This window comes from Crocodylus siamensis, chromosome 12 (genome assembly GCF_052110815.1).
Source record: "Crocodylus siamensis isolate JL-2025a chromosome 12, ASM5211081v1, whole genome shotgun sequence".
NCBI classification, from domain to species: domain Eukaryota; kingdom Metazoa; phylum Chordata; order Crocodylia; family Crocodylidae; genus Crocodylus; species Crocodylus siamensis.
The window spans coordinates 1,223,048-1,247,991 of NC_143406.1; the positions used below are offsets into that span (position 1 = coordinate 1,223,048).

Consider the following 24,944-nt stretch of genomic DNA (forward strand, 5'->3'; position numbering starts at 1 on the left):
GAAATGGCTGTAGACACAGTTCATAACATTTCCAGATGCTCCTAAGTGACTTAGGTGCCTGGGAGCCCAACATCCCAGCTACCCTCAGAATAGCTGTCTGGGCTTTTGGTCAAGTAAAGCAGGCCACAAGCAGTTGGAGGCTAACTCCACAACTGAGATATGATTTAATATGATCTTCAACTCTCCCTCCCACACCAAGAAGTGTGTTGTTAGGTGGTTTTAATATATTCAATATATTTTAATAGATAAAATTTGGTGGGGGAGTTTGGATCTGACAGTAATGTAGGCGCACAATGAGTAAGGGCAAAACATCGCTCCAGCAGAAGGCATCCTTCCCTTCAGCAACAGGCTGCTTGTTTTCAATGCAACACCTCCGAATTCCACGTAAATACACAGTAAAATAACGGCCCAACGATTTTCACGCAAGCAGTTTTAAGTATGGGATATGCTACGCATGAGGCAGTTGGTCGACGGGCTAAAACGCAGCTAACTCTCTGCTAACTCGACTGCTGTCAGGGCAATGGATGTCTTTCGGAAAAGAGACAGAATAGGTCTTTTAGGTACCTTCAGCGTTGAACACCCAAACCCACTGAGACCCCAGTTGGTAAAAGGGAGCCTTTCTGGGCACTGAGTCCATCGGGCTTCTTCAGGTTCCCAATAGTAAATTGTGTTATAATATTCCTCTCTGTTTTTATGATCCCAGTTTGTATATAGATTTGTTTTCTCACCGCCTAGCACGTAGATCCTCTTCTTCCAGCGTACCACACCAGCACCAGCAATCTCAACGGGCAGCTTTGGGATGGCAATATCTTTGTTCACTCGGCCATCTTCGCCCAGGAAGAAACACTTCCTCGTGCAGTAAAGGCTTCCTGAATCAGGCCATCCCTCATTGTAATGTCTTGCTCTGCTCCTGAAATACCCACCGACCACGTAGATCCCGTTGTTCATGGAGACGGCTCCAGACCAGCAGCACTCAAAGTCCAGGAGCACCTGCACCCACACATCAGAGCTCACCTTGTAGATCAAAACTTTCCTAGAAGCGGTCCAAGAGCCCCGGGCGCCTGTCACCCCGCCGACTATATACAGCTTGTTCCTGAGCACGGTGGAAGCAAAATGGCTCAGTGTGAATGGCAGCCGAGAGATGGGCGTCCAGACCTTTTTCGCTAGGTCAAAGCACTCTGCCGAGTCAAGGTAGCCCTCGTAACAGCACCAACCTCCGATGGCATAGAGCTTCTGGTTGCAACTGAGAAAGCCGTGCGAAGCGCGGGGCGTGGACATGGAAGGCAGCCGTATCCACTGGCCTCGGAAAGAGCTGTACTCGTGGAGAGTGTCTGAATAAGAGTAGTCCCTGTGGACGCCTCCCGTGACGTAGAGCTTGTCTCTCACCGCCAAGCACCGCGCGCAATACAAGCATTTCAGGGGGGGCAGCTTTTCCCACGCCCCTGACTGAGGGTTGTAGCAGCCTATCTGAGAGTCCTTGATCTTCAGCTCCGGGCCCTCCTTGTTGAACAGGTCCACGCATACAATGCACTTGTTGTACATCCCCTGCCTGAGACCGCCACACTCCTGTAGCCGCTCTTGCCGGTTGAGACGCTTCCACTGCAGCCGAATATCTCGGTAGTGCTCCGATTCGAGCTGCACTTCCCGCAGCTCTTCGTGGGTGAGGAGAGGAAGGCGGACGTGCTTCATTAGCTCGCCCAGGAACGGATGGCGTTTGGAGGGTTGAAACCTCACCCAGCGTCGGACGACCCAGTACACGACTAGTTCAGAGGAGACCAGGAGGCTGTCGGAGGAGATGATGCTGATTAGAGAGCTGAGCTGCAGCTGTCGGAAGCTGTTGGCCTTCACGAAAAGGCGCCTGAAGTTCAGGCTGATATGCCTCATGGCTGCTTGAAGCAGAGCTTGTTCATTGTGGGCATAGCCCAACTCATAAAGTTTCACGCAGTTCTTCAAGGAAACTTCCTTCAGAAGAAAACTGGGAGAAAAATTGGAATATGTGTTAACAGGAAGGTCACGAGAATGAACTGTTGTACAAGCCCTTCATCCTGACATGTTAGAATAACAGTATTACGAGACCCCAGAATTCCAAATCCCAGTCAAGAAGACGGAGGTGCCTCCGTACCAGGTACGTAGAGCTAGGATGCATCACTCCTCTTGTTGAGTCCCACGTTTGGGCCACTCGACTTCAGTCAGTGACACAACCGTCGGAGAGCTGCGCCGGGGGAGCCCTGGGACTGGCTCCAGGCAGCAGCAGACGGGTGTTGAAGTGCTTTGTTTGGCTTGACGACATCAAGACAATATATATTCAGCCTTGCTCCCATGGCTTGGCTGAGTGTCTTGGTGCTGGTGCTTGGCTGTCATGGTCGGCTCCTGCTTGGTTGATGCTCAGGTCTGCATTGCTCCTGGCTTCCCTGGCCCCTGCCTCGGTCTAGACCATGACCCCTCCTGGACTAGCATGACCCCTGCAAAGCTTTCTGCTCCTGACCTGGTCTTGTTTCCCAGCCCTGGGAGACTCTAAGTTGCCCAAGGCGTTAGCCATACCACTAGACTGAAGTGCCCATCTTCCAGTTCCTTTAGAGGTGACGGGGAACACGTCACTCGCTCAGCACAGCTCTCCCACCAGCCAAAACCATACATACGTCCAGAGTAACATAGCATGTGCATCACTATTACCTGGTGCAGATCTCCAGGAGTGGGAGGATCTGGAGCCTGCTGGCTGCTACAAACACAGCCTGGGCTGACTCCGCCGTGATGGAGACCTCCTCGGTGTACAGGTAGTTCAGGACGGTTTGCACGGTGGAGGGGTCCATGTCATGCATCAGAATTTCTCCGTCGTGGGACTCTCTGAAGGAGTTGACGAACATGGCTCGGAAGTAGGGATTGACTGCAGCCAGCAGCATCCTGCACGGAGAGGGAAGACGCTATCAATGGGCCCAGTGCTCTCTTGAGAGGAATAGAAGAATCAGGGGAAATCTTGGCTGCACGTGCACAGGCATCAGCAGGAGCAGAATTGCACCCCGAGTCATGGATGATGTAAGGAACGTGTGGAGTTTGATAAATAAATGAAAGGAAAAAATGCAGCCAAACTGGCAGGCACTGAATATTGGAGTTTCTGTCGTGCCACGTCCTTTCCCTTTCGGTTTCAAGATTGCTAAACAGAGCTGTGGTTCTTCTCCTCCCTGCCTCCACCTGTTCAGTAATCTCTCTCTTGCTACTGGCACAAAGTAAAACTCGTCTCTCTCTGAGGCCATTACCTGGTTTCTGATTTTAGGCTGGTTAAAAGGAATGAGGTGAAAAGAGGCTGAAATGCCATGCCTAATTAAAGGGATGTAGGTTAATGCCTAACTAACATATCCATTCCACCATATATAACCATTGGCATCCATAACCTTTGCTTTTCTGCAAAGAAATGGTATGGGGAAATGAAGAAACAGCCCTGACTAGACTGCTGTGAATGCACCTGCCAGAATCATAGCTCAGTGATGCCCAGAGTTGAAAGACAGGCCAAGGAATGAAATAATTTAATCAAAATGCAGATTGCAAAACCTAAAGACAAGGATTTGTTTATGCTCCTCTCAGATCAGGTCTGCTCTGGTGTAGCTCACTGATCTCTGTGGAGCTATTCTTCCCAAGCTAGCGGGCGTGAATCAGCCTTGTGAAACACCACGGGTTCGGGTGAAACAACACATTCGGAACAAGGCCATTACTCCACTGAATTGTGTGCTATTACAGCTAGTCTAAAAGAAAGCGCATATGGTAACAGCAGAAGACTCTTGGAGGAAGGTAGCTAGAAATTAATTTTAATTTCAAAAGAATTCTTGATTCTGGGATCAAGTCAAACAGAAATCTGAAATTGGGGCACGGCCTACAAAAAAATAAAAGGCCTGCAGAAAAAAAAGTCAGAGACAAAACCAGAGAATTGCCTTTGCTAAGAGACATACTAAAAAGATTTCTCAGATGATTCAAACTTCACTTTCTGGGAGAACATGAGACAAATTAAAGCAACTAGAAACCCGACTGAAGATAAGTGAGATTTGTAAAGTTATCCTGTGATGAGAGGTCAGTGTATTATTGTCTTTATAGACAAATCTTCCATTGAAGCACCATGAGAGGTGAAGACGTACACCCAGCCGAAACCATCCTACCTGTGACACGGGAACCGCTGTCCCTCGGTCACGATGGTGGCATCACAGAGCTGCTGGTTTTGGTACAACTTCTTGAAACCTGCCAAGACAAAGATACGGCGAGGCTTCAAATGTGAATTATCCAGGGGGAGAGAAGAAACCTCCAGGGCAGTGACTGATCTCAGGGAAAGTTGTACCTAAACCATGTTAAATAGTTGGCAGCTCAGCAATATGGTTTGGTGACCCGCCCTTTCCATGGGACATCGCCCGAAGGGACCCGTTCTTAGGGACCCTCATGCCAAAAGCAGCCCGCCTACCCTCACGGATGCAGTGGTCCAGTGGTTGAAGTGCCGCTCTCTCTTCTCCCCTGTCCATTTGGGAGTTGATCCTGCTGGCCCGGAGATAGGGCTGGAATCTCTGACCGGGAAGTCAGACTTCGAGGGTGCCCATATTACACGGCAGGCCTGCTGGAAGAAAGGAAATCAAGCTAGCGACACTTGATTGCCATCAGAGGGACGCAGTCCTTTTGATGTCTCACCTCTGGAGTGAAATCTCAGCAGATGTCCTGTCTTCCCCCAGTATCTTACCTGTGGGTCAAGATTGTCCCTCATTTCCCGCATTGTTTTCAGACAGGTATCTGTACAAGGTTCAAAGATAACTGTTTAAACACACCTGTGCACCCTGAAGCTGTTGGCTGCTTCATTTTTCCTCCTTTTTGCTTTATCCCCTTCCACTGCAGCCATGTACTCCTTGCTGTTCTTTACCTTCAGAAGCAGAGACACGGTCTTAGTCCCTAGTTTTATGTACAAGGCACTAGGAGAACATCCCCAAAGCCACAGCCGGTCTTTGGTGAAATGACAGATGCTCACATGCTCGAGGGCTACGACGGGCAGGAGAAAGGAAACCCAGAAATGCTCTGGTGTGGCCTTAAGGGTATGACATCCCCACAAAAGCCACGTAAGCCCAATTCAAGGTGAGAGCTTGTTCACTATTCCCTTTGCACCCCACAAGCCTCTTGCTTCTGCATAGAAAGGTTCCCTTCAAGATGCTGAGAGAGATTAAGTCAAGGAGAAATGAGTACTTAAGGGACAGACTTTCAGAAGGGCAGAACATCTGTAACTGGGGTCAGACTTTGGAAAGCTCCCGTGCCCCATTTAAACCTCTCTGCAAGACGGATAGATCTTCTCAAAGGGATATTCTGGGGACTTGGACGTTTTTAAAATGCAAGCCTAGGAGCAATGTCTTCTGCAGGTGGGAAGCCAGGCAGGTATCTACCAGGTACCAACTGGGGCTTCATTGTATAACTGGTAGGCAATTTTCTCGGTTACAGAAGGGCAGCATTTGGGGAAAATAAAATAAATGTTCCCTTGAAAGGGAAGTAATAGCCCTGGCTAGAGACTAACCTGAGACACTGCCACAAGCTGTTTAGATGAATCATGCCACGCAAGATCCTTCCAGCCCAGGGAAATCCAGATTATCCTACACAACACCTCCCAACTCCTCTCAGACCCACTTCCTCCCTAAACTCGGTGGGCTTCCCTAATCCCTCCAGTTTATAGGATCATTGAAAAATCAGGCTGGAAAGGACCTCACGAGGCAGGATCATCTCCAACCAAACCGTCCCAGCCACGGGCCTGCCTGACCTGCTTTTGAAAGTGTCCTAGCCTGGAAGCTGTGCACGGGTAGCTCTGCACAGACCTTACAGCCTGCAACACCGGAGACACGAGTGACGAGAGTCCAGGAGTAATGATATTGCCCCGATCTATATATTGTCTCCTAATTGGTGGAGCTGGGACTTGTGTCACAGTTTGTTTTACATATTGTGTTGTGACCCATGGGCCTGGGCTTTGGCAATGCTGCAGTGAAACAAAGTACCGGTACCGGTGTAGATGCAGCAGCAAGGAGATCCGCACAGGCCAGCCGCCTGGATATCTATTCACGCATCGTTTTGGGAGGGAGCTGCTATGGCTGCACTGCTGACAATACCTGAGCTAGCCCGGGCCCATCTCGCCGGGGGTCGGCTACTTGGGAAGAGGGAATGAAGGTGTGCTGCCACAAGTGCCTCCTCCCCACCTCTGTCTCATCTGGTGCCCCAGACTTCCTACCACTGAGGCCAGCAGATGCAGGGGAGGGGGCTACAGAGGGTCCCCCGACCCCGGAGCCTCAGTGGAGAGCTTCGTGCAGGGCGCTGAGGCCCGCTCCTGCTCAGAGACAAGGTGCCGCTGCTCCGCTCTGGCTGTCCTCAACGCTTGCATCCGGTCCCTTTACGACAACGCCTCAAGTTGAAGAATCAAGCTCGGGGTTTCTTCAGCTTTGATGGACAGCTCGGTTGGTTTATTTTACTGATTTTGCAGGCGAGGATTGTTAGCTTTTCTTACGGATTGTCCATAGATTTACCAATAGTTGGAAACCCTCCACTTCGGCCAGGAGGCAGCTGGAGTAGAGGCCATGTGCCGAGAGGCTAGTCTGGGGCCGGGGACCCGTGGAGCACCCTGGCTCAGCAGCCGTGGGTCTGGGTGGGCTGCATGCCACTAACATGGATCCAGCTCGTAGCCCCCCTGGTTTCCCAAGGCGCAGAGCACCGAAGAGCGGGGACGATGCAGCAGTCCCTGCCCTTCCCCTTCCCCTGCACCGGCACCGGCACCGGGCCTCAACCAGCCCTGGAAGGGGCCGTGACTGAGTGTTTTTCCACAGAGCTGTATTTGTTCCCCATTATCTCCCTGCACAACGCCCAGGGCTGGGGCCCCTGTCTGCACGGAGACAGGGGAGGGAGCGGAAGCCTGGGGCCCGTTCCCGCGAGGCAGGCCAGGCACTGCCTCACCTCCAGCGCTGTCTGGGAAAGCCGGATGGAGCGGTGGAGTCAGCAGAGGAACAAACAAGCCTGGGCTATTCCTGACACTTGCCCAAACATTTCCTGTTACTCAGCTCCAGGCCCGCTCCCACATCGAGCACGGGAACTTGCAGCCCCAGCCCTGCAAGCGCGGGGCCCCTGGAGCCCCCACACCGCCCAGGGGCAACAGGCAGGTAAGCAAGCACCCCTCCATCCTCAGCAGGGAGGGAGCCAGCGGCACTGAGGGACCCTTGCAGGTTGTGCTACGGGTGGAGCTCCACTAGCCACGCGCTTCACTAGAGCGCCGCGTGGGCTTGGAAGGGCCCGGCCCCAGCTGATCCACGTCCCTCCACGTCGATGCTCCCTGTTCAGCGTGCACCCCGCACAGCATGCAGCGCGTTCCCGGGAGCACGCACAGGCCGGTGGTGCAGGTACCGGGATCCTGCCTCCCAGCCCATCTGCCCGCTCCCAGCTGTGGGATCACAGCCGCCTGGGACCTCGTTGTCTGCAGCTCGGGATGCTGGGCCTTCGCTCTCATTGCTTCCTCCTGTGCCGAGAAACCCCCTTCACTGCACCCCACCAAAAACCCGGCTTTGGATGCCTCCCCAGGGGCACCAACTTCTGGTCAGCCCCCTTCCTGGAGCACGCCCGCAAGCCTGGGGTACCGCTGCCACCCCCCGGACTCAGGCCTTTGCCTGGGCCCTGTGCCACCCAGGATGCACAGGCCCTGTAGACCACTGATTCCCAGCCTCGGGGTGTGACCCAAGTCAGGGTCCTCCTGAGGGGCACGGCAGTTAATGGTGCAGTGTTTAGGGTCACAGCAAAAAAACGTTGGGACCCTGAAGTGCTTCTATTAACCTGAAGCACAGGAAGTCGCCTCCCTTAGTCAGCCGAGCCAAGGGGATAGAAAACTTGTGCCCAATCCCTCTCACGCAGGTACCGCCGAGCTCGTTATAGCGGATAGCTTTATTGGGTAGAGAGGGCAGGCATGGGGAGGGATGCAAGTCGGGGAAGTATTCAAGACTGACCCAGAGCCACTGTGCGGCCTGGTCGCCTTCTGGCATGCTTCTACGTTACGCTAAGCTATATTTCTAGTTTCAGGTGGGTCACAAGCATCGTCCAGAGGCCGACCGAGCTTGCCCTGGAGGCGGGCAGTTCACGGTGCGTCCGAGAGTATCAAGATGCCTCTCTTCCCACCCCCGAGATGGAGGGGCCCTTAAATAACCTCGCTGACCTCACCTTCCGGACCCGATCGGGGCAAGTGTCGGAGGCCGACCAACCGATTTAAAAAGCGTCCCGGTCACCTAAGGGTGTGACGCGGCTCAAGCCCCCCGCCCCCATGCCAAGAGGTCAGGGCTTGAAGCGATGGAGCGGGTGATCCCCGCCATCTTACCTGCGGTCAGACAGGTAGGCCGCGAGCTGGTTGCTTAGCAACCAGAGGGCTGGACACATGGGGGGGCGGAGCAGGATTCCTTCACACCTGGGCCTGTCGGGGCTGCAACCCCCGCTTGCGAGAGGAGAGCGGTGCAGAGGACCCGCACTCCTCCCTGTGCAATGCAGATCCCGCCCCTGCGTTAATCAGGGCTCCTCGCGCCCAGGTCCCTGCCCTTTCCAGGGCGGGCTCTTCATTCCTGAGTCTCAGAGGCTGGGGCCTTCCCGCGTGCTACATCCAGCCCTCGCTGCCCGCCAAGACCAGGCACGACCCTTCCTGCCAGCTCGCCTCGCCCTGCCGCGGCCCCTCTTACCAGAGCCGCAGCGCTGCTCTCGGGCGGCGCCGAGCGCCGGTAAGTGCCACTTGAAGCTGAGCGCTCAGGCCTGGAGCAGTGCTGCGGGGATCCTGCCTGCCCCGTGTTTGCTCAGGAGGGGCCCGTGTGTGTCCGCTCGCCTCCCACTGGCCTCCAGATGCCCCGGAGGCCCGGCTCCAAAAGAAAACCAAGAAAAAGGCAAGAAAGGATCTTGCAGAGAGAAGCCAAGTGGCTGTTCCAGGCTGCAGGAAACGTCTTCCTAGTTTCAGGCAAAACCCCCCAGCCCTGCAGACTTTGTTTGTCCCGGCCCTCTGTTAGCAAGCCGGAGCCTGCCAGTGCCCAGCGAGGAGCTGGACCGGGCATAGCTGCCCATCTATGCCCCTTCAGGGCAGCCTGGGTGACCCTAGCCAGTCTCTAGCTGCAAGGTACAGGGGTCAAAGGTTGCCTGTGTGTCCTTCGGGGTGCTTGTACCAGGGACATTTCATGCCACCCTAACCTGCAAAGCCAGGGGGGACTGGTCGCAGCTGCCGGTCTGTCCTTCCACCCGGTGCAGGACAAAGCCCTGAGCCGTGGACGGAAACCGGGTCCCTCGTGGGTGGGTGCAAGCAGCTCCCGTAGGCACCCACTCTCGAAGGCTGATTCCCCATGGCACCGGGCGGCCAGCTGTCACCATGGCTCAGTACCCACGCTGAGGCAGCTCCCTTCCAGCTCCCGGGACCTTTTGGAGGGTGAGGAAACATTTTATCCTGGGTTATGCACTTCAGAGAAATCCCCCATCTGCTATGTCACCATGCCAAGGAGCCCTGGTCACAGGCCAGGACCCCAGGGTGCCAGGCACTGGTCAAACCCAGGACAAGGAAAGCCATCCCTGCCCTGCACAAAGGAGCAAACAATCCCTCCCGTGTCCAGGGGACGTTCGCTGCAACGTGCCCAGGCAGAGCCAGAGGCAAGTGCCATGCTCTGGACTCACAATACAAGGGGCAGCAGGGATGGCAAAGCTGGCTGGCAGCTTATTCACTACCAAGGAGCAATATCATGTATATATTATGGTTGGAAAGTTTTCCAGCTCTTTGTTGCTCACAGGAAAAAGATGAACTTGGACATATTTTTTATGCACTATTATTCACTGAAGACCATGTAATGTTAAGTAGCCTACACGAGGTGCAGAGGGATGGATGGATGTGCAGATACATGACAGACAGACAGAGAGAGAGAGGTGATGTGCTCTTGGTACTGCAGAGCCCTCACGGTGGCACTGGCCTGGAGAGAGCCGCAGGGCTGGATGGTTTTAGCTGCCCCTTGAGTTGACAGCAGTGATTTCTTCCCGGTTAAAACAACGTGCTTTCCCTCTTTGGGAGTGATGACTCTGAAACTCCAGCTAAGCTTGGGCCTACTCACAAAAATTAAAATACAGAATAATACTGTTAACTGCATATTGCAAGAGGATACGAGTTCATGGCTAGGCCAGCTGAGAAGGAAGAATGAAGTATCTCTTCCACCTTATTTTGCTATATTCAGAATGATTTCAAGCAGACTCTTAGTTGTCTGGTGTGTAACGGTATGAAATGTCTATCCTGGGTTAATTAGCCTAGTAAATATTTCTTTTGCGATTAACTCGTGTTTATGTTCAGGAAGAGACATTCTCCACATGTGCTAGATGTCTCCTCCTGATTTACTGCGTTTGTCCTGGCTGTTAATCAGTCTCTTGATATGTCCCAAACTGGATCACCTCTTGTCACTGAAGAAGGTAACTCATTCAAATGAGAAATTTCTGATAACCAGTGATGAGCAGGTTTTTCCCATCAAGTACTGCTTGGGACTCTCTCTTGATTTACACAACTACAAGAATGCTTTGAAGATGCTAAACTAAAGGTATAAAAAGGCAGTAAAACAGCAAACAGCACATGCTTCAAGAGTGAGAAATCTCTCTGACACCAGTTGCTGATGCACCCGACTTACTCGAGAAGTTGAAGAGAAACAGATTGCCTCTTCATCACCTGTTTGGTAAGAAATCATCACCTTATAGCTAATTGCTGGACTTTGATTGGGTCTGGGCTTACTTGACTTCATTTTAAATACTTGTAGTACATAAAGCCTTTCTGTCAGTCATCGAATGAGGTGTCGTGTCAATCCCTGGGCTATTTGCTAGGAGGAAGCAATAGGCGCCGCAGAGGCAGGGCCCCTGGGGACCCAGGCTTGCAGGCAGTCTCAGCGGGCAGCTCGGTGCTGGCTGCAGCCTAGGAGCAGCACGGTGGCAGGAGGGCTGCGGGCACAGTCACAGCCGGCTGGGCCATGCTGCCCAGTGTAGATGTCCCGAGAAACAGCCCCTCAGTAGCAGCAGGGCACAGACCCTTGCAGATCTGGATGCATCTCCTTGGCCAGTCCTGGACACCCTGTGTCTGTTGAGCCAGGCAGGGAGGGGAACAGCCTCCCGGGCACACGTGTGGGTCACTGCAGGACAAAGCCGCACAGGCACTGTGCTGTCATCACGGGGAGACTCTGCAATCTCACCGTAACCCTCAATCACCCTGCCTGGACCTGTGTTTACCTCCTGCCTGCTGGCTCGCAGCCTGGGATCACTGCAGCGATCACAGATCATTAAACACCAGGCTGTCCCGGCTGGTGCCTCTGCCCGGAGCCGGCCCTGCTGCCCACCCCCACGCTGGAGAGCAGCTCATGATGGTCCCCGGGACCCCCTGCTTCCACCCGCTATCTGGGCCGGTGGCACCCTCCCTCCCCGCATGCACATGAACCGGCCTTGAAGCCCATCTGCCAGGCTGCTTTTCTTGCAAGCCGGGAAGGAACAACTGACTCACCCACTTGGCATCCTCTGGAGCAGTCAACCCAGTGCTATTTAAAACCCCGGGATATAGCCTGCTTTCCTGTCCCTAGCTGTCATCCCAGGGCTGCCCTCCCCTCCCCTCCCCTCCACAGACAGGCACAGGGGCAACGATGCAGGCTGGGCTGGAGACCCCACGGACACGCCAGCCGGGTGCACGGCACCTGGCAGCTGGTGCTGCATGGCAGGCAACTCAGCTCAGGCTTGCCCTGAGGGACTAAGGCAGCACCAGAGGAGCGACACAACGGGCAGCATATCAGCTTATAGCAATAAACCGGCAGTGGGCATCCTCTCTTCCCCGTTGCTGCAGCCTCTGACTGGGGCCACCACCTTAACAGGCTCCATCTGCTTGGAGCTCGGTGCATGAGGTCCCAACGACGCGACTGGGAGCTGGGGGCTCAGCACCTCTGGAGGCTTCCCGGGGGCTGTCACGAGGCTCCAGCAGGGGCTTGGGCTGCCCAGAAGCCAGATCGGGGCTCTCTATCCCCCCTGTTCCCGCTCGTCCTGGTCCCTGCAGCTCCTGTGGGCACGACCTGGGGACAGGACTCCCGGGTTCTGCTCCTGCTTCTGCCTCCATGGAGCCGTGGTGGGGAACCCCTGCCCTCCTCCTCCCCGGGGGGCTTGGGAAAGGCTTGGGATGAGCCACCGTGCTTGGGCAGCCGGCCAAGAGGGACATCCCTTCCCCTCCCAGCGCAGGGAGCCGAAGCAAGGGATGCTTCTGCCCGAAGGCCACTTGCTCTCCATTCCCAGCCAGGCTGCCCTCCCCATGACAGGCCTGGAGAGAGGGGCTTTGTGTGCTGCTGAAAGCAGGGAGGGAGCTGGCACGAGCGGCCCTATTGATCCCCAGCATCAGAGCCGGGAGTGCCGGACATCAAAGCAGCGCGGAGGGGCGAAGGGGCCTCCTCTGCAGCTTCTCTCTCGGGCCCAGGATGCACCGCAGCTGCCCACGTCTTGGGGACAAACCGCTCCCTTCACAGCTGGGCGTGGGATAGCAGGGGCCTGGGCGAGGCCTCCTCCTCTTCCTCCCGGGTGCCAGGGGACCTGCAGCAGGAGGGCACGGGGGGCTGCATCCGCGCTGGCCTGCCTCGACACCACGCTGAGCTGTTCCCACCACGGCTGGGTGTGGGCGTGGGCGTGGGTGCAGCTCGGTGCTCCTGGCCATCACCAGATCCCCCGGAGACCCTGCGGCCTGGGGTCAGAGCGGCCAAAGGGTCAAGCACAGCTCGAGGCTTCCTCGGTTGCAATGAAGAGCCCCGAACATCACAGCCTGGTCCCGTCTCCCTGGGAATGGCAAAGGAGCGGAGGAGAATGGCAGCCCAGTTCAGCAGGAAGCGACTGACCCGACCTCTGTGTTTTTCAACAATTACAAACACGGCAGCAGAACAAAAAGCAACAGCTCCCCCGGGACCGCCCCAGCTGGGTCCCTTCTCCCCGGGGACATGGGCAGAGAGCAGGCTCTGCACAGCTCTGCAGCCAGACCTGCAGTCCTAGGGCCAGCAGAGACCCCAGCCCCAGTTATCCAGCCCCCCCAGGGAGCCTCACGAGAGTAGGTGGGCTCAATGCATGGAAACAGGCCTCTAAACCTGCAGCTCATCCTCCTGGGCCCTAGTTAGGTGCATTGGCTTTTATCTCCAGGTCACCGGCTTAGACCAGGCCTGGGAGAGCAGCACCTTTGCACAGGGGCAGGGCGGTCCCTGCAGCGCACGCCAGCAGCAGGGCACCCCTGGGCAGGCTGCCCCCAGCGATGGGGGTCTCCCTGCCGGGTGGGTGTTCCTGGGTGGCCTGTGTCAGACAGCGCCCGCATGACCGAGCCGCTGGGTGCCTGGGCTGGGGCTCCAGCCACTCTGCATTAGCTGGGATCGAGGAGCTGCTCATCCATGGGGGGATGTGGTCTAGAGAGGCCTCCCAAGAACAGGTTTGAGGCCCAGGCTGCAGGAAATGGGTTAATTATTAATGGCACCTGGAGCCCTGTGGCTGGGAAGCTGTTTGCAGAGCAGGAGGGGGAGACTCCTCCGCGCCCCCACGGAGATGCCGGAGGGCTGGAGCGCAACGGGCACTTCCCTGGGCTGCACCTGCTCGGAGCTGGCTCGCTGTCCACCTTGCGCCCATCACCGCCCCGTCTGGTCCTTTCGTGCATCCGGTGCATAAGGGGCACCGCCTATGACTTGGCAGTGGTTAGGAGCAGAGCCGTGGCACCGTGCTGTAGCAGAGGAGGTGCTGGCTGGGCTCTTTGGGGCATGCTGCATGGTGTAAATCCAGCTGGGCTCTCCGGATTTTCTTCCCCATTTTTCTTCCAAGGCAGCGATGACCGGGCCCTGGGAATCCAGGCCGAGTTTTCTGCAGAGCCCAGCCCGTGCCTGCCTGGGATTTTGGGAATCTGATCAGGGCTGGGAATGCTCCTGCCCTGCAGATGTGCTCAGTGCATCTCGCTGCTGGGCCTCACCGCCCTGGGGCACGCCAGGGTCTCGCTTCTCCTCCGCAGCTGGTATGGGGGAGCAGCCTGGCAAAGCTGGGCTCCTCTGCAAACCCGCTTGGGACCACTCTGAGGCAGCACAGAGGGCAGGAAAAGCCCCTCTGATGTCTGTGGGCAAGCCTGGTGGGCTTTAGCAAGTCACAGGGTGCAGCAGCATCCATGATCTCCTCCAGCAATTGGGCTGCCAGCTCTGGGAGCCCATCACACACTGAGACTCAAGGTGTAAAGTGTGACAAACCAGGGTGGCGAATTCTGGCCCTGGCATGAATTGCAAGAGACCCTCTGCCCACACAAGGAGGTGTTTGGTCTGCAAAAGGCAGGGACGTAGTTGCATGTAGTCAGCAGTTAAGAGCTTGCCAGGTTGGGAGCCCAGGGATCAGTGCCTGAGGGTGGAGGGCAAGGGGCAGAGAAGAGAGGAGGCCAGTGGGCTGAGGGAGAAGCCCAGAGCCTGGGTGCCCTCTCGAGGCCTGAAGAACGAGCACGGGGCTTAGCTCGGTCCGGGAGTTGCTTATTTTATTGTTTGCTTTGCTTGGCACAGGGACGAGCTTGCCCCAGGCACGGTAAACTGGTTGGCACCTGAACTCAGAGCTGCCTGGCCTTGATGAGGAAGCAGGGGAGTGGCCTGCCTACGCTTGGCCAGGGAGCTGAAAACTGGGGGTGAAGGCGAGTTTATCATGGTCGGCCACGGCTGTCACATGGGGTTGGCTTCAGCCACAGATAGGTGGCTGTGAACTATCTGCTCATCACTGAGCAAGAAGGCCAAAAGCTTTAATTAAAGGCGGTCATTAAAGACAGCTGGTGGGGCAGGGAAGGGATGTCCCAGGCCTCCGCTGGAATGCAGCCACTTCTGGGGAGAGATGCAGCAGCCTGTTAACAGCAGCCAGAGACCCGGGTGGCCACAGCCCTGGAGCTGCCTGTGCTGCTCCCTGCACCAGCCTGGGGGCCCCAGCCCCACACAGCTTCCCCTGGGCCGTGGTGGGGTGCTGGAGGGGAGATTTGCCTTGCTGACGGGCAGATCCAGTGGGATTTCCCTCTCCTCCAGGGTGGGGGGAATCGGCGGCAGGCAGGAGACTGAACCCCCATGGCATGGCCTGGCATGTGGGAGGCACTGGGTTGTGCAGGGCTGGGCTGGGCTGGGCTGTGCTGCCTGGTGGGGAGGGGACATGGTCTCACCCCTTCCCTCCTCCTCTGCCCCAGGGCCTGGAAGTGCCCTATAAGCGCTGCAAGAGCCATGTTGTAGCTGTGAAATGAAGCAAGCCGCGAGGAATTGCCTGTGGGTGGTGGATCCTCTCTCTCTACGGGCAAACCCAGCCTCCACCTTGCCACGGTGCTGTCTGATGGGCAGGGATTCAACCAGGGACCCCCTGGCTCTGCCCCACGGATGGTGGCAGGCACGAAGGGACGGGAGGGCATATCTCCCCGTTGCGTGCTGCCTCTGCCTCCTGCGTGGCCTGTGGCAGTGGCTCTGCATCGACGAGCACCACCGGTCCACGGGGTCAGTGACCCGGCGCGGTCACCGGGCCCTTATTCAAAGGCAGCCTGGGGTGGGGTAGGGGGACAGGGCTGCCCTGGACCTCGTGTGCTCAGGTGCATGGGCCGGAAGCCAAGGACCTGCCTGCTCTCTGGCCTCCCTGGCCGCTCGCTCCCGGGACAAAGGTCCCGAGCCGCGCTCTCGGCACACTGCCTGAGTGTGCACGACCCATTCACTGAGTCCTTGCCTGCTGGATGCCATCACGTGGCTGCTCTCACGCACCTGCTGTGTCACCGGGTCAGCGCTGGGCAGTGGAGGGCCAGGTACGCCCAGGCACACTGCCCAGATCCAGGGATTTCCCCTGGCAAGATCCTGTGCCACCCGCCAGTGATGATGGGTGGCTCAGCGCTGGGACCCGGCAAGGGTGGCAGTGGGTGCTCGGGGTGTGAGCAAAGGTTGCTCAGTGGCCGCTTGCTTGTGTGCATCAGCTGCAAGCTGGCTGCGCGCCTGCACGGCCTGTGCGAGGGACCCCAGGAACCGAGCTGCTGGCCACCACGAGGGCTCCCTTCTGCCCTGCCCTAGCCCCACGGCAGCCCAGCTTCACGTGGCCCCGCAAGGCAGCGCAGTGCCAGGTGTGCTGTGCAGCAGGGCTGGGGGCTCGTGCACCCGCGGGGGAGCTGTGCACTGTAGCACCCGTGTCACCCGGGGAGGGACACGGCGCTTGGCCCCCACTGCCAGTGCTTACCCAGGCTGCTGCAGAAGAGCAGGGAAGCTGGCCATGAGCCCCAGGAGAGCAGAGCAGCAGCCACCGTGGCCCAGGCTGCTCGCCCTGCTCCGCCGGCCAGGGCAAACCGGGACCAGGGAGCGGCACTGCTCCCAGCTCCTGGGGCAGATCCAGGCCTGGCACGGGAGCCTGCCTGCGGCGGCCCGGGCCCGAGCCCGGGGGCGGGCGCGCTGGCGCTTCCCGGGGCGCTTCGGGCCGCGGGCCGGGGCCGTCGCTTTCCTCTCCCTCCCGAGGCGGGCTGGCCCGGCCGAGAACCGGGGGCTTTCGCTTTCGCTCCGGGCGCACGTGCTGCCGCCGCGGCGGTGCCCGCTCCGCTCCGCGCTCCAGGCCGGGATGGCGGCGGGGGGCGGGGCGGGGCGGGGCGGGGCGCCCGGCGCCGGGGCCGGGAAAGTTAGTTAGTTGCGGGCTGGATCCGGAGCCGCCCGGGGCCGGACAAAAGGAGGAGGAGGAGGAGGAGGAGGAGGAGGAGGAGGGGGCGGCGGCCCGGACAGCCCCAGCCCCAGCCCCAGCCCCGGGACGCCGCGAGGCTCCGGCTCCGGCTCCCTGCGAGGATGCGGCCCCGGCTGCTGCTGCTGCTGCTGCTGCTGCTCGGCGTGAGTGCGGGGGGCGCGACGCGGGGCGGGCGCGGGGGGCGCTGCCCGCGCGGCCCCGGGGTGACAGCCGCGGGGACGGGCGCGCCGGGGCGGAGGAGCGGGGCCGGGGGAGCCGTGCCCGGCCGGCCCCGGGGCCGCGGCGGGGTGGCCCGAGCCTCTCCCCGCCCCCGCGGCCTGCGCCGGTAACAATGGGCGGCTTTGTAGCGCGTCCCTCGGGCCCCGCAGGAGCGCAGGCTGCCGGGCGGCTCCTGGCCCGCGGCGTGGGGCGCCCGCCGCTGGCTCCGAGCAGGGCAGCGGCGCGGAGCTCCTGGGCCGTGGCGGGCGCTGAGAGCCGGAGAGATGGGCAGCGCTTGCCTCCCTTGAGCTGTGGCAGGCTGGGTCCCCGCTGCCCCCGGCCCGGCTGGCTGTCTCCCTGCCCCGTGGCATGCACCCTCTCCTGGCCGCACGCGCCCAGTTTGTGGGGAGTCACCCCTGCCACCCCCCAGTGCTATCGGGAGAGCCTGGTCCCTTGCTGGTGCCCTGCTCTGCCCCTCCATCCGCTCGTAGAGCCCAGGTCTGCGGCCCTGCCTGCGGCTGCCGGGCGCTCGGGACCGTTGGCACGGAGCTCGCTGCTTCCCTGCCTGCGGCTCCGCGGGGAGCATGGGGTGGTACGAGGTGGGGGTGGTAGCGGGGTATGTATGCACCGGGATTGCACCTGTGGCGCACGCAGCCACCTCCAACCCCTTCGAGCTCCCTTCCTAGGCTTTCCCTCCAGGCTCGCCGACCTGCCCGGACAGGGCCTGCCCAGCGCTGCCTGGACCTGTTCTGCGGCCGCGGCCAGAGGCCCACGTAGCCGGCGGTGGCCACGTCCATCCGTCTGACTGTGGCGCGAGGGGCTGGGCATAGAGGTGCGGCTTGGGCGGACAGGGCAGAGGAAATGAGGTGGGGGAGGCCGCATTGTAAACACGGCTCTAAATATACCGCAGGATCGAGTGACTCCGCTGTAGTATTTATACAATATAGGAATCTCCTTGCAGCTGGCTGGGCCGGGGCAGGGCAGGGCCTGTGCAAGGCTGTGCGGGCGGGTTGCAGTGCCGCACACATGCCCAGCGCCTCTCTGCTCCCACCGGCGCCGCCGAGTCCCCGCGACGAGGAGGGGCTCTGGATGTGGGGGCTTCTGGGTGCCTGGCCCAGCTCAGACCAGCCCACCCCTCTGCCCTGGGCCCGGGCCATCCCCTGGGGCAGGCACCAGTTCCTCCAAAGCCACCCCTGGCTTTGCTAGCTGTGTCCCCCTCCAGGCAGCCGTTTGCCAAGGGCCAGGGCTGTGCAGCCGGGCAGCTCCAAGCCTGCGTCCCCCCCCATGTTGCCTCCCATCCCGGGTCTCTTGTGGAGGTCCCGTCAGTGTGGGCCTCTCTGCCCCGCTGGTGTTGCTCCATCTGCAGCTGAGATCAGAGCCCACGAGTCCTTCCTGCCATGCCAGGCAGCCTCGGGAGACCAGGGCAGCCCCATCCACACCTCCGGCATTGCAGCAAGGGGGTTGAGGCTCAGGCCTCTTATCCTTTGGGGACAGCCCCTCCCCAGAGGCACCTTCATCCCTGAGCCCTGCCCCTCGCGCTCATCGATGACCCATCAGAGGGGAACCATGCACGGCGCGGCCCCAGCGACCTGGTCACCTGGTGCCTCCCCGGGCGGGAAGGGGGGGGGGCAAGTTCTGCACTGGTGGCTGTCGGGGACTGGCAGTCCCGGCTGTAGCTCTGAGTGACTTTTTGTGAGCCACCGCCCAGGGCAATGCTGAGGGTGGGCGTTCTCCACCTCATTAGACCCGAAGCCCCCATGGGAAGATGCCAGCTCTCTGCTTTCACTTGTTTCATGGCTACCGAAAAGCAACAGCAATTCTCCTGTTGCAAAGAGCTCCGCAAGACCCCAGCGGCCCAGGCTGTCTTGGACCCTCTGGATCCCTACGTGGGGTTTATCTTGCGGTTTGCGCGCCTAACTGCAAATCCTCGTGCAGTCAGGCTGGAAGGGACCTCCACAGGTCCTCTTGTCCAGCCCCTGGTATGGCGTGGCACCCTGAAAAGCATCTCGTACCACCCTGGTTGAGAAACTCTGGTCTAAGGGTCCCACGGCCGGGAGTCAGCACTGGTGAGCCTTGGCTTCGGTGCCAGCCGGTCCCGGTTCAGGAAAGAAGCAGGGGAGCGAGGGCATCTGCCGGTGGCTGCAGCTCTTTGCTAAGTGCCAAGGTCAGGATCGTGGCACTCGCTCTTGCATGTGCTTTTGCCCTGGGTCTGCGATCTGCAGGAGGGCACGGAGCTGAGCCACCGACGGTGGTGATGTCACTGCGGGGACTGTGTGACACGGTGATGTCATGGCTGCAGCTGATGTCACGCTGGGTGAGCAGAGGGGCTGTTGCCTGGGGAGCGATCGTAGCGCTGTTCGGACGAGAGCTGTGTTACGCTGCCCCTGGGACGTCCCGCTGGGATGTCCTGACACAGTCCAGGGTCTGCACGGCTCCAGCCTCTTTGCCTTGCTTTGGTCGCTCCTTCGCCCCATCCAGCCCCGATCCCAACCTTTTTCCATGCTGCTGTTCCCTGGATGCGGTGCCTGGGAGCCTCCCACTGGGCCCTTGGCCCAGACCCGCACCAAAGCAGAGCGCTCCCTGCCTGGAGCTGGCCTGCGGCTTTTCCATGGGCCTGGGATGTGGTCACGGGTCCTGCTCTGTCCGGGTAGCTGTACCCTGTGCCTGCCCCGTGATATCCCCTGGCACGGCAGTCGGGCCTGGTACAAAGCAGTCCAAGGCTTCCCTGCCTGCTTGGGAAAGGAGCGGAGCAGCCGTCTGGAGGTTGCTTTTCCCCTGGCCGTGACAGCAGGGGCCAGCGGGTGCTCCTCTCCACCAGCCGTTCCCATCGCTCAGCCCCCGGGATCCCAGCTCCATCCCTGACCAAACTCTTCCACGCAGCCTTCGAGCCCCTTCCCAGGGAAAAGAGTAGCAGAAAATGCTAATCCTGCCATAAAAGCAAGGTAAAAGGTGAGCCGAGCAAACAAATGAAGGTAGCATTTTGGAAGGCTGGCGGGGACCTGCATAAACACAGGTGCTATTCCCAAACCCTCCCGGAGAGATGCCCGTCCACCCGCCTCTGGAAAACCTCCAGAGAAGGAGAGTCCGCAGCTTCCCTAGGCAGCTTGTCCTGTCGTCACCTGCTCTGGCAGCCGGGACGTTTTTCCTGAAGCTCAGTCTAAATCATCTCTGCTGCAGTGCAAGTCCAGTGCTTTGTGCCCTGGGCTCTGTGGAAAGGAGAGCCGGGTCCTCCTCATCCTTGATGTGAATTGTACTGGCAATGCAAAGGATGGGGGAAACAGTTTTGAAGTGAACAAGGTGTTTTAGGGGCAGGCTGATGGGGTTTGTTTTTAGGGTGTGTTGGTTGGCTCCTGACCTTGAAAGTGGGAATGGGGATAAATTTCTACGTGCAGAATCACTGCAGAAGGGACACGGGAGACGTTACCTTGCAACATGTTCAGTGCAAATTCCCAATTTGCTGCAGCGACCCGAAGGGATGTTTGTCGGGATAGAAGTTTAGCCTGAAAATGCTGCCGCCATCCTGCCGCGTGGGCGCGGTGGTGCAAACAGGTGAATTTTGCAGCCTCTGCTGAGACCGATGGGGCGTTGAATCCGAGAGTCCTAGAAAATGCTGGTGGGAAGGGACCTCAGGAGGTCGCATCTAGTCCAACCCCCTGCTCCAAGCAGGGCCAGCCCCAACTCCAGCATCCCAGCCAGGGCTTTGTCTACCCGGGTCTTCAAAACCTCCAAGGATGAAGACTGCACCACTTCGGAGAGCAAAGGAGAGGAGCAGAGCCGTTGTCCCCAGCTGCTGCCACACAGGGCTGGTCCTTGCTGACAACTACCCTGAGCTCGTGGAAGAAAGGCATGCTTTGTGGTGGGGCCACGAGTGCTTTGGGATGTAGCATGAGCTTAGACCTGTGTCCGGGCCCCTGTGTTTCGAGAGCTGCTGCTTCGTGCCTCTCTCGCGTCTCGCAGCGATAGGGCCAGGTGCTGGAGCAGCAGGGATGGAGCGTGAAGAACCTGATCTGGATTGTGGTGTTAGCGTGAACCAGAGCAACTCCTCTGAAGTCTCCCCGTGCCTCTGCCCCGGGTCATCCCCGCGGACGCTGAGCACTTTGGAAGCACGGCCCGGCTTGGGCCCTTGGCACGGCGCTGCTAGGACCCCAGAGGCAGAAGGCCCATTACCCAGCTTCCCCGTGGAGAAGCGATTAGTACAATTAATACATTAATCCCCTTGAACAGCTGCTTCACATTGCACAGGAGCTCGCGCCCGGATTCTGCCACCTGCCGCCTCCATTGGGTGTAAACGCGCTGCGGCCTGCAGGGGAGTCACTCCGGACTTGACACCCGTGCCGGGGGGAGCAGCATCTGCCCTGAATGGGCAGTAAAGCCTCGTATCTGCGGGCCGGTGCCAGGAGCTTGCAGGGTTCAGCTGTAGCGGCCCCGGTGCTGGGGGGATGCGTGGGAGCTGGCCCGGCAACCACCGGCCTGCTCTCGCATTGCGTTTCCTCTTGCCTTCCGACCCCCGCTCTTCCCTGCATGGCCCCCGATGGCTTGCGCTGGAAAGGGTTAAGCGGCCAAGCCCGGCGCGCCTTCCTTCCTGGCTGGTGGGGCCGGGGAAGGGTCCTGAAGAGGAATGCCTGATAAGGTGGTTGGGATGTGGGGCCTGAGCGCGGGGCCGGGAATCGGGTCAAGCCGCAGGACTGCGGGAGCCGGCGGGGCTGGCTTTCCTGGCTAGGATCTGCACCGTGACTGGAGGCGTCCGTCGCTCCTGCTGACGGCGCCTGAGCGTGGGCCGAGGCCCCCGACGCCCCGTGAATCCCGACTGCGCTGCTGCAGGGGATTTTGTGCCCGGGCCACAAATCCTTGATCCCACCAGTGACCACTTGGCACTGACCACCCCGCCCCTCCTCTGCCCGCAGCCCCAGCGCCCCTCGCACGTGCGGGCCAGGTGTGTGGTGCCCAGAGCTTGTCTTCAGCGTCTCCCTGGTGTAAAGCAGGGCTGCCACAGGGTACCAGCGAGCACGTCTCGCTTCCTGCCTTTTCCGTGGCCTGTCGGGCGCTTTCGTGTCTTCCCGGCTGCAGACGGCGGGGCGTCCTTGCTTGGTCTGTGGGTCCCTCTCTCTGCTGAGGGAAGGCGGAGCTGACTTAGGCTCTTGCTGACTGCCGGTCTTTGACCACTACCCCCAAAGCACACCTGTGTGGCCTTACGAGGACCGATGCTCTGATGACAGCCCCCTAATGCTAATGAGCATGGCATCCTGCTAATGAGCTTCCTCCGCACTCTTCTTTGGACGGGAAGGAGGTCCGTGTATAGCCACAGACTCCAGGGGACCAGTGACAGACAGCGCTCAATGGAAAAAAATAGGCAAAGGTACTTCCCCCAGCTCCGGAGCCCGTTCTGATTTCAAAGGAATTGGTTTTGGCCATCCCAGCGGTTTAAGATGGACTGTAGCACGTTTATGATGCTGCACAGATATATGAATTTAAGGAGCTTTAATGTTAGCAATATTAGTACTTCTGAGCTTACACTTTATTGGCTCTAGCTGTGTCTGTAGTGGCACTTTATATGTGTGGCCTGTATATTCACGTGAACATTTTTCTGCCCAGGCAGTCAGGATGGATGCCCTCCCGCAGCAAGGATAGTGGAGTGGCGGGGGCAGGATGGGGCTGGGGTGGCACGAGGCAGAGACTTGCCCTCACGAGTGAGTAGCAATGTAGGGAGACAGCCCGGGCGCCAGGGCTCTGGGGCTCCCGTTTGGGCCCGACCCCAAGTGCTGCCGGGGACCCTGGCTGGCTTTTCCGGGGACAGTCTGACAGGTCAGAGCACCGGGAATGGTGCTGGGCAGGGCAGGAGGTCCTGGGCAGGACAAGCTGTGACCTGAGCAGTGTTCAGGGTTGCTGCTGAGTCCTGCCACCCTCCAACCTCCCCTTCAGAGCCAGCACACGGTCACAGTCATGGTCACGGTCACGGTCACGCTGTCCGTGGGGCGTGCATCTGGACTGCAAGCAACCAAGCAGCAGGGCCTGGTCCTTTTCGAGCTCCCCTGGCTGGATCCAACCTTATGAGCACCTTCTTCCACCGGGATCCTGTTGTCCCGGATGTTGCCTAAACCTTCCCATTGCTGAGGGTAGGTCAAGTCGAGGCCTGGGCATGTGGGCTCCGGGGTCCTGGTCCCAGCTCTAGACTGGAAGTGTTATCTAGTGGTGAGAGCAGGTGGGCTGGGAGTCGGGGCATCCTACTCCTGCTGCTGAAGAGAAACGTTTGCAGAAGTGGGAGGGTTGGCCCTGCCAGGTGTCATGCAGCCTCCCTCGAGCGTCCCTCCCACGGCCCCACTTTGCATCTCCCTCCGAGCCTGGGCACAGTGTGAGCCCCTTTCCTGTCGCCGGAGCGCCCGGGGAGCGCAGGCTGTTTATTTTGATCGCATTGGAGGTTTTTTCCCTTCTCCGAGCTTGCTCAAAATAGCGGAGAGAGAAGGGAGCCATGGATAAATTAGGTAATGTTGCTCCGGGAGGAATGCACTCAGCTTTGGGCCAAAGCCTGAGGCAGAGAATAGCCGTGGTGACGGGCTGAGGAAACCGCCCTGGAGCAGTGGGGAGCATGGCTGGGGGTGGCCTGGGGCCGCGGGCAGGTCCCATCCTGCTCGCTGCAGCCCGGCAGAGCCTGCGTGGAGGTCGCGGGTCCCGCCACCAGGCTGCCGTGAGTGGCTCGAGGGTTGAGGTCTGCTCCCAGCCTCCAGCTCAGCCCAGGCCATTAGGAGCTTGCTTCAAATGTGTGAGGAGTCGGGTGTGAGGCCGTGCTGCTGGGAGAAGGGTTAGGGTTAGGCCTTTTTCCATGTCAGTCTCCTGCTGGATGGAGCCCGGGGGCCGTCTGTGCAGGGCCTGTTCCTGCCCAGCGAGGCCGAGTCACCTTGAAATCATCTCCCACTTACATGCCCCCAGCTGCACGGGCAGCCCGGGAAATGTTGCACGGGCACCATCAGCCCACAGGACTGCCCTCCATGCCAGGGTGGCTCACGTTGCCCTTTCACACCTGTTTTGCCCGTGTGGGTGCATTGTACAGATGCTTTCTCCAGGCGCCAGGCAGGGTTCGTTCCACTCGGCGGGTGAGTGCATGCCAAGCTGCACCTGTCCTGGTCAGCGGCTCCCGGCCCAGGCCTCGTGTCCAGAGCCGCTGAGTCACGCCGCGCCGAAAAACATCCCTTTCAGCTGCAAAGCAGTTTCCAGGTCAGAGGCTTCTGCCTTTCTCGCCCTATTGTTTCTCTGCCACTAAGGAGACTGGGCTGACACGAGCAGCACGGTCCCGTGGCACTCCGGGCTCGCAGGGCTGAATGAAACCCCAGGAGCGGCTCGGGCACCGCGCACATACATGCTAGGTAACCTCCGGAGTGGATGGCAGCTGGTTACCAGCTACTGCAGGATTGGGGCCCCGGTCAGCACAGATGCTGTGAAGGGATGTAGCACCGGGGACCTCAGCGGAGTCGCTAACCTTGCGCTGCCAATGGCTCTTGGGGGATTTGTTTGCTGAATGCAACTTTCGCAGCTCCCGGGAGCCCGGGTTATGTGCTGAGGGCAGTGTCACTTGGCCGATGGCTCGTGATCGATAAGAAGGGGCCGTTTCCCTTTTCCGGCGTTTCTCAGTGAGTTGGGTATCGTAGCCAACATGCAGCCGGCATGAGCGGCGCGCTCCGTTCCTCCACGTGGCTTCTTGTTTTCAGTAATGAAGTTGTTCGTTTCTGCGTGCGCTGGGACATGCGATGGAAACACCTGGCTTGTTGCACTGGGTAAATCTCTGCTCATTAGCTAAACCCTCTGGCTGGATGGTGGGGCAGGGTAGGACGGGACCAAGGCAGTGCGATCTGCTGGCGCTGTGGGCTGTATGGCCCGGGTTGATTTCCCATCTGCAGTGGGCCCTTGGCTTTCGTTGTCTGCTCGTTAGCATTTCAAGCCAGCGCCGTGGCACTTTCTCTGTGGTTCTTTGCCTGCGTAGGGTGAGCTTCCCATCAGCATCTACAAGGCTACTTCATTGTAAACCTTGGTTTCAAACT

The 24,944-nt window shown here is 59.1% G+C and overlaps 2 protein-coding genes across 15 annotated transcripts in view; one reads left to right on the forward strand and one right to left on the reverse strand.

The window, feature by feature from the left end:
• Window positions 1-363: 363 nt before the first annotated feature.
• LOC149854423 (kelch repeat and BTB domain-containing protein 8-like) lies at window positions 364-4,841 on the reverse strand. Its single transcript, XM_090023369.1, has 5 exons — window positions 4,797-4,841; window positions 4,442-4,588; window positions 4,146-4,224; window positions 2,674-2,901; window positions 364-1,975 (listed from the first exon to the last, which is right to left on the reverse strand). The coding sequence occupies exons 2-5, from the start codon at window positions 4,497-4,499 to the stop codon at window positions 487-489; spliced, it is 1,854 nt and encodes a 617-aa protein (XP_089879495.1). The 5' UTR covers window positions 4,500-4,588; window positions 4,797-4,841; the 3' UTR covers window positions 364-486.
• An 11,863-nt stretch (window positions 4,842-16,704) lies between these two features.
• Window positions 16,705-24,944, forward strand: part of HSPG2 (heparan sulfate proteoglycan 2) — an 84,572-nt gene continuing 76,332 nt past the window's right edge. For all 14 annotated transcript variants that reach the window (XM_090023314.1, XM_090023317.1, XM_090023320.1 and 11 more), the window contains exon 1: window positions 16,705-16,859. In XM_090023314.1, coding sequence (XP_089879440.1) covers window positions 16,818-16,859 — 42 coding nt within the window. In that variant the 5' untranslated portion in view covers window positions 16,705-16,817. The remainder of the gene's footprint in view (window positions 16,860-24,944) is intronic.

Coding starts and splice junctions, on each gene's coding strand:
- LOC149854423 (XM_090023369.1), bottom strand. CDS start 4,499: ATGGACAGGGGAGAAGAGAGAGCGGCACTTCAACCACTGGACCACTGC. Junction 4,225..4,441: donor GGACCACTGCATCCGTGAGG/GTAGGCGGGCTG, acceptor TTGTCTTGGCAG/GTTTCAAGAAGTTGTACCAA. Junction 2,902..4,145: donor CAGCGGTTCCCGTGTCACAG/GTAGGATGGTTT, acceptor CTCTCCGTGCAG/GATGCTGCTGGCTGCAGTCA.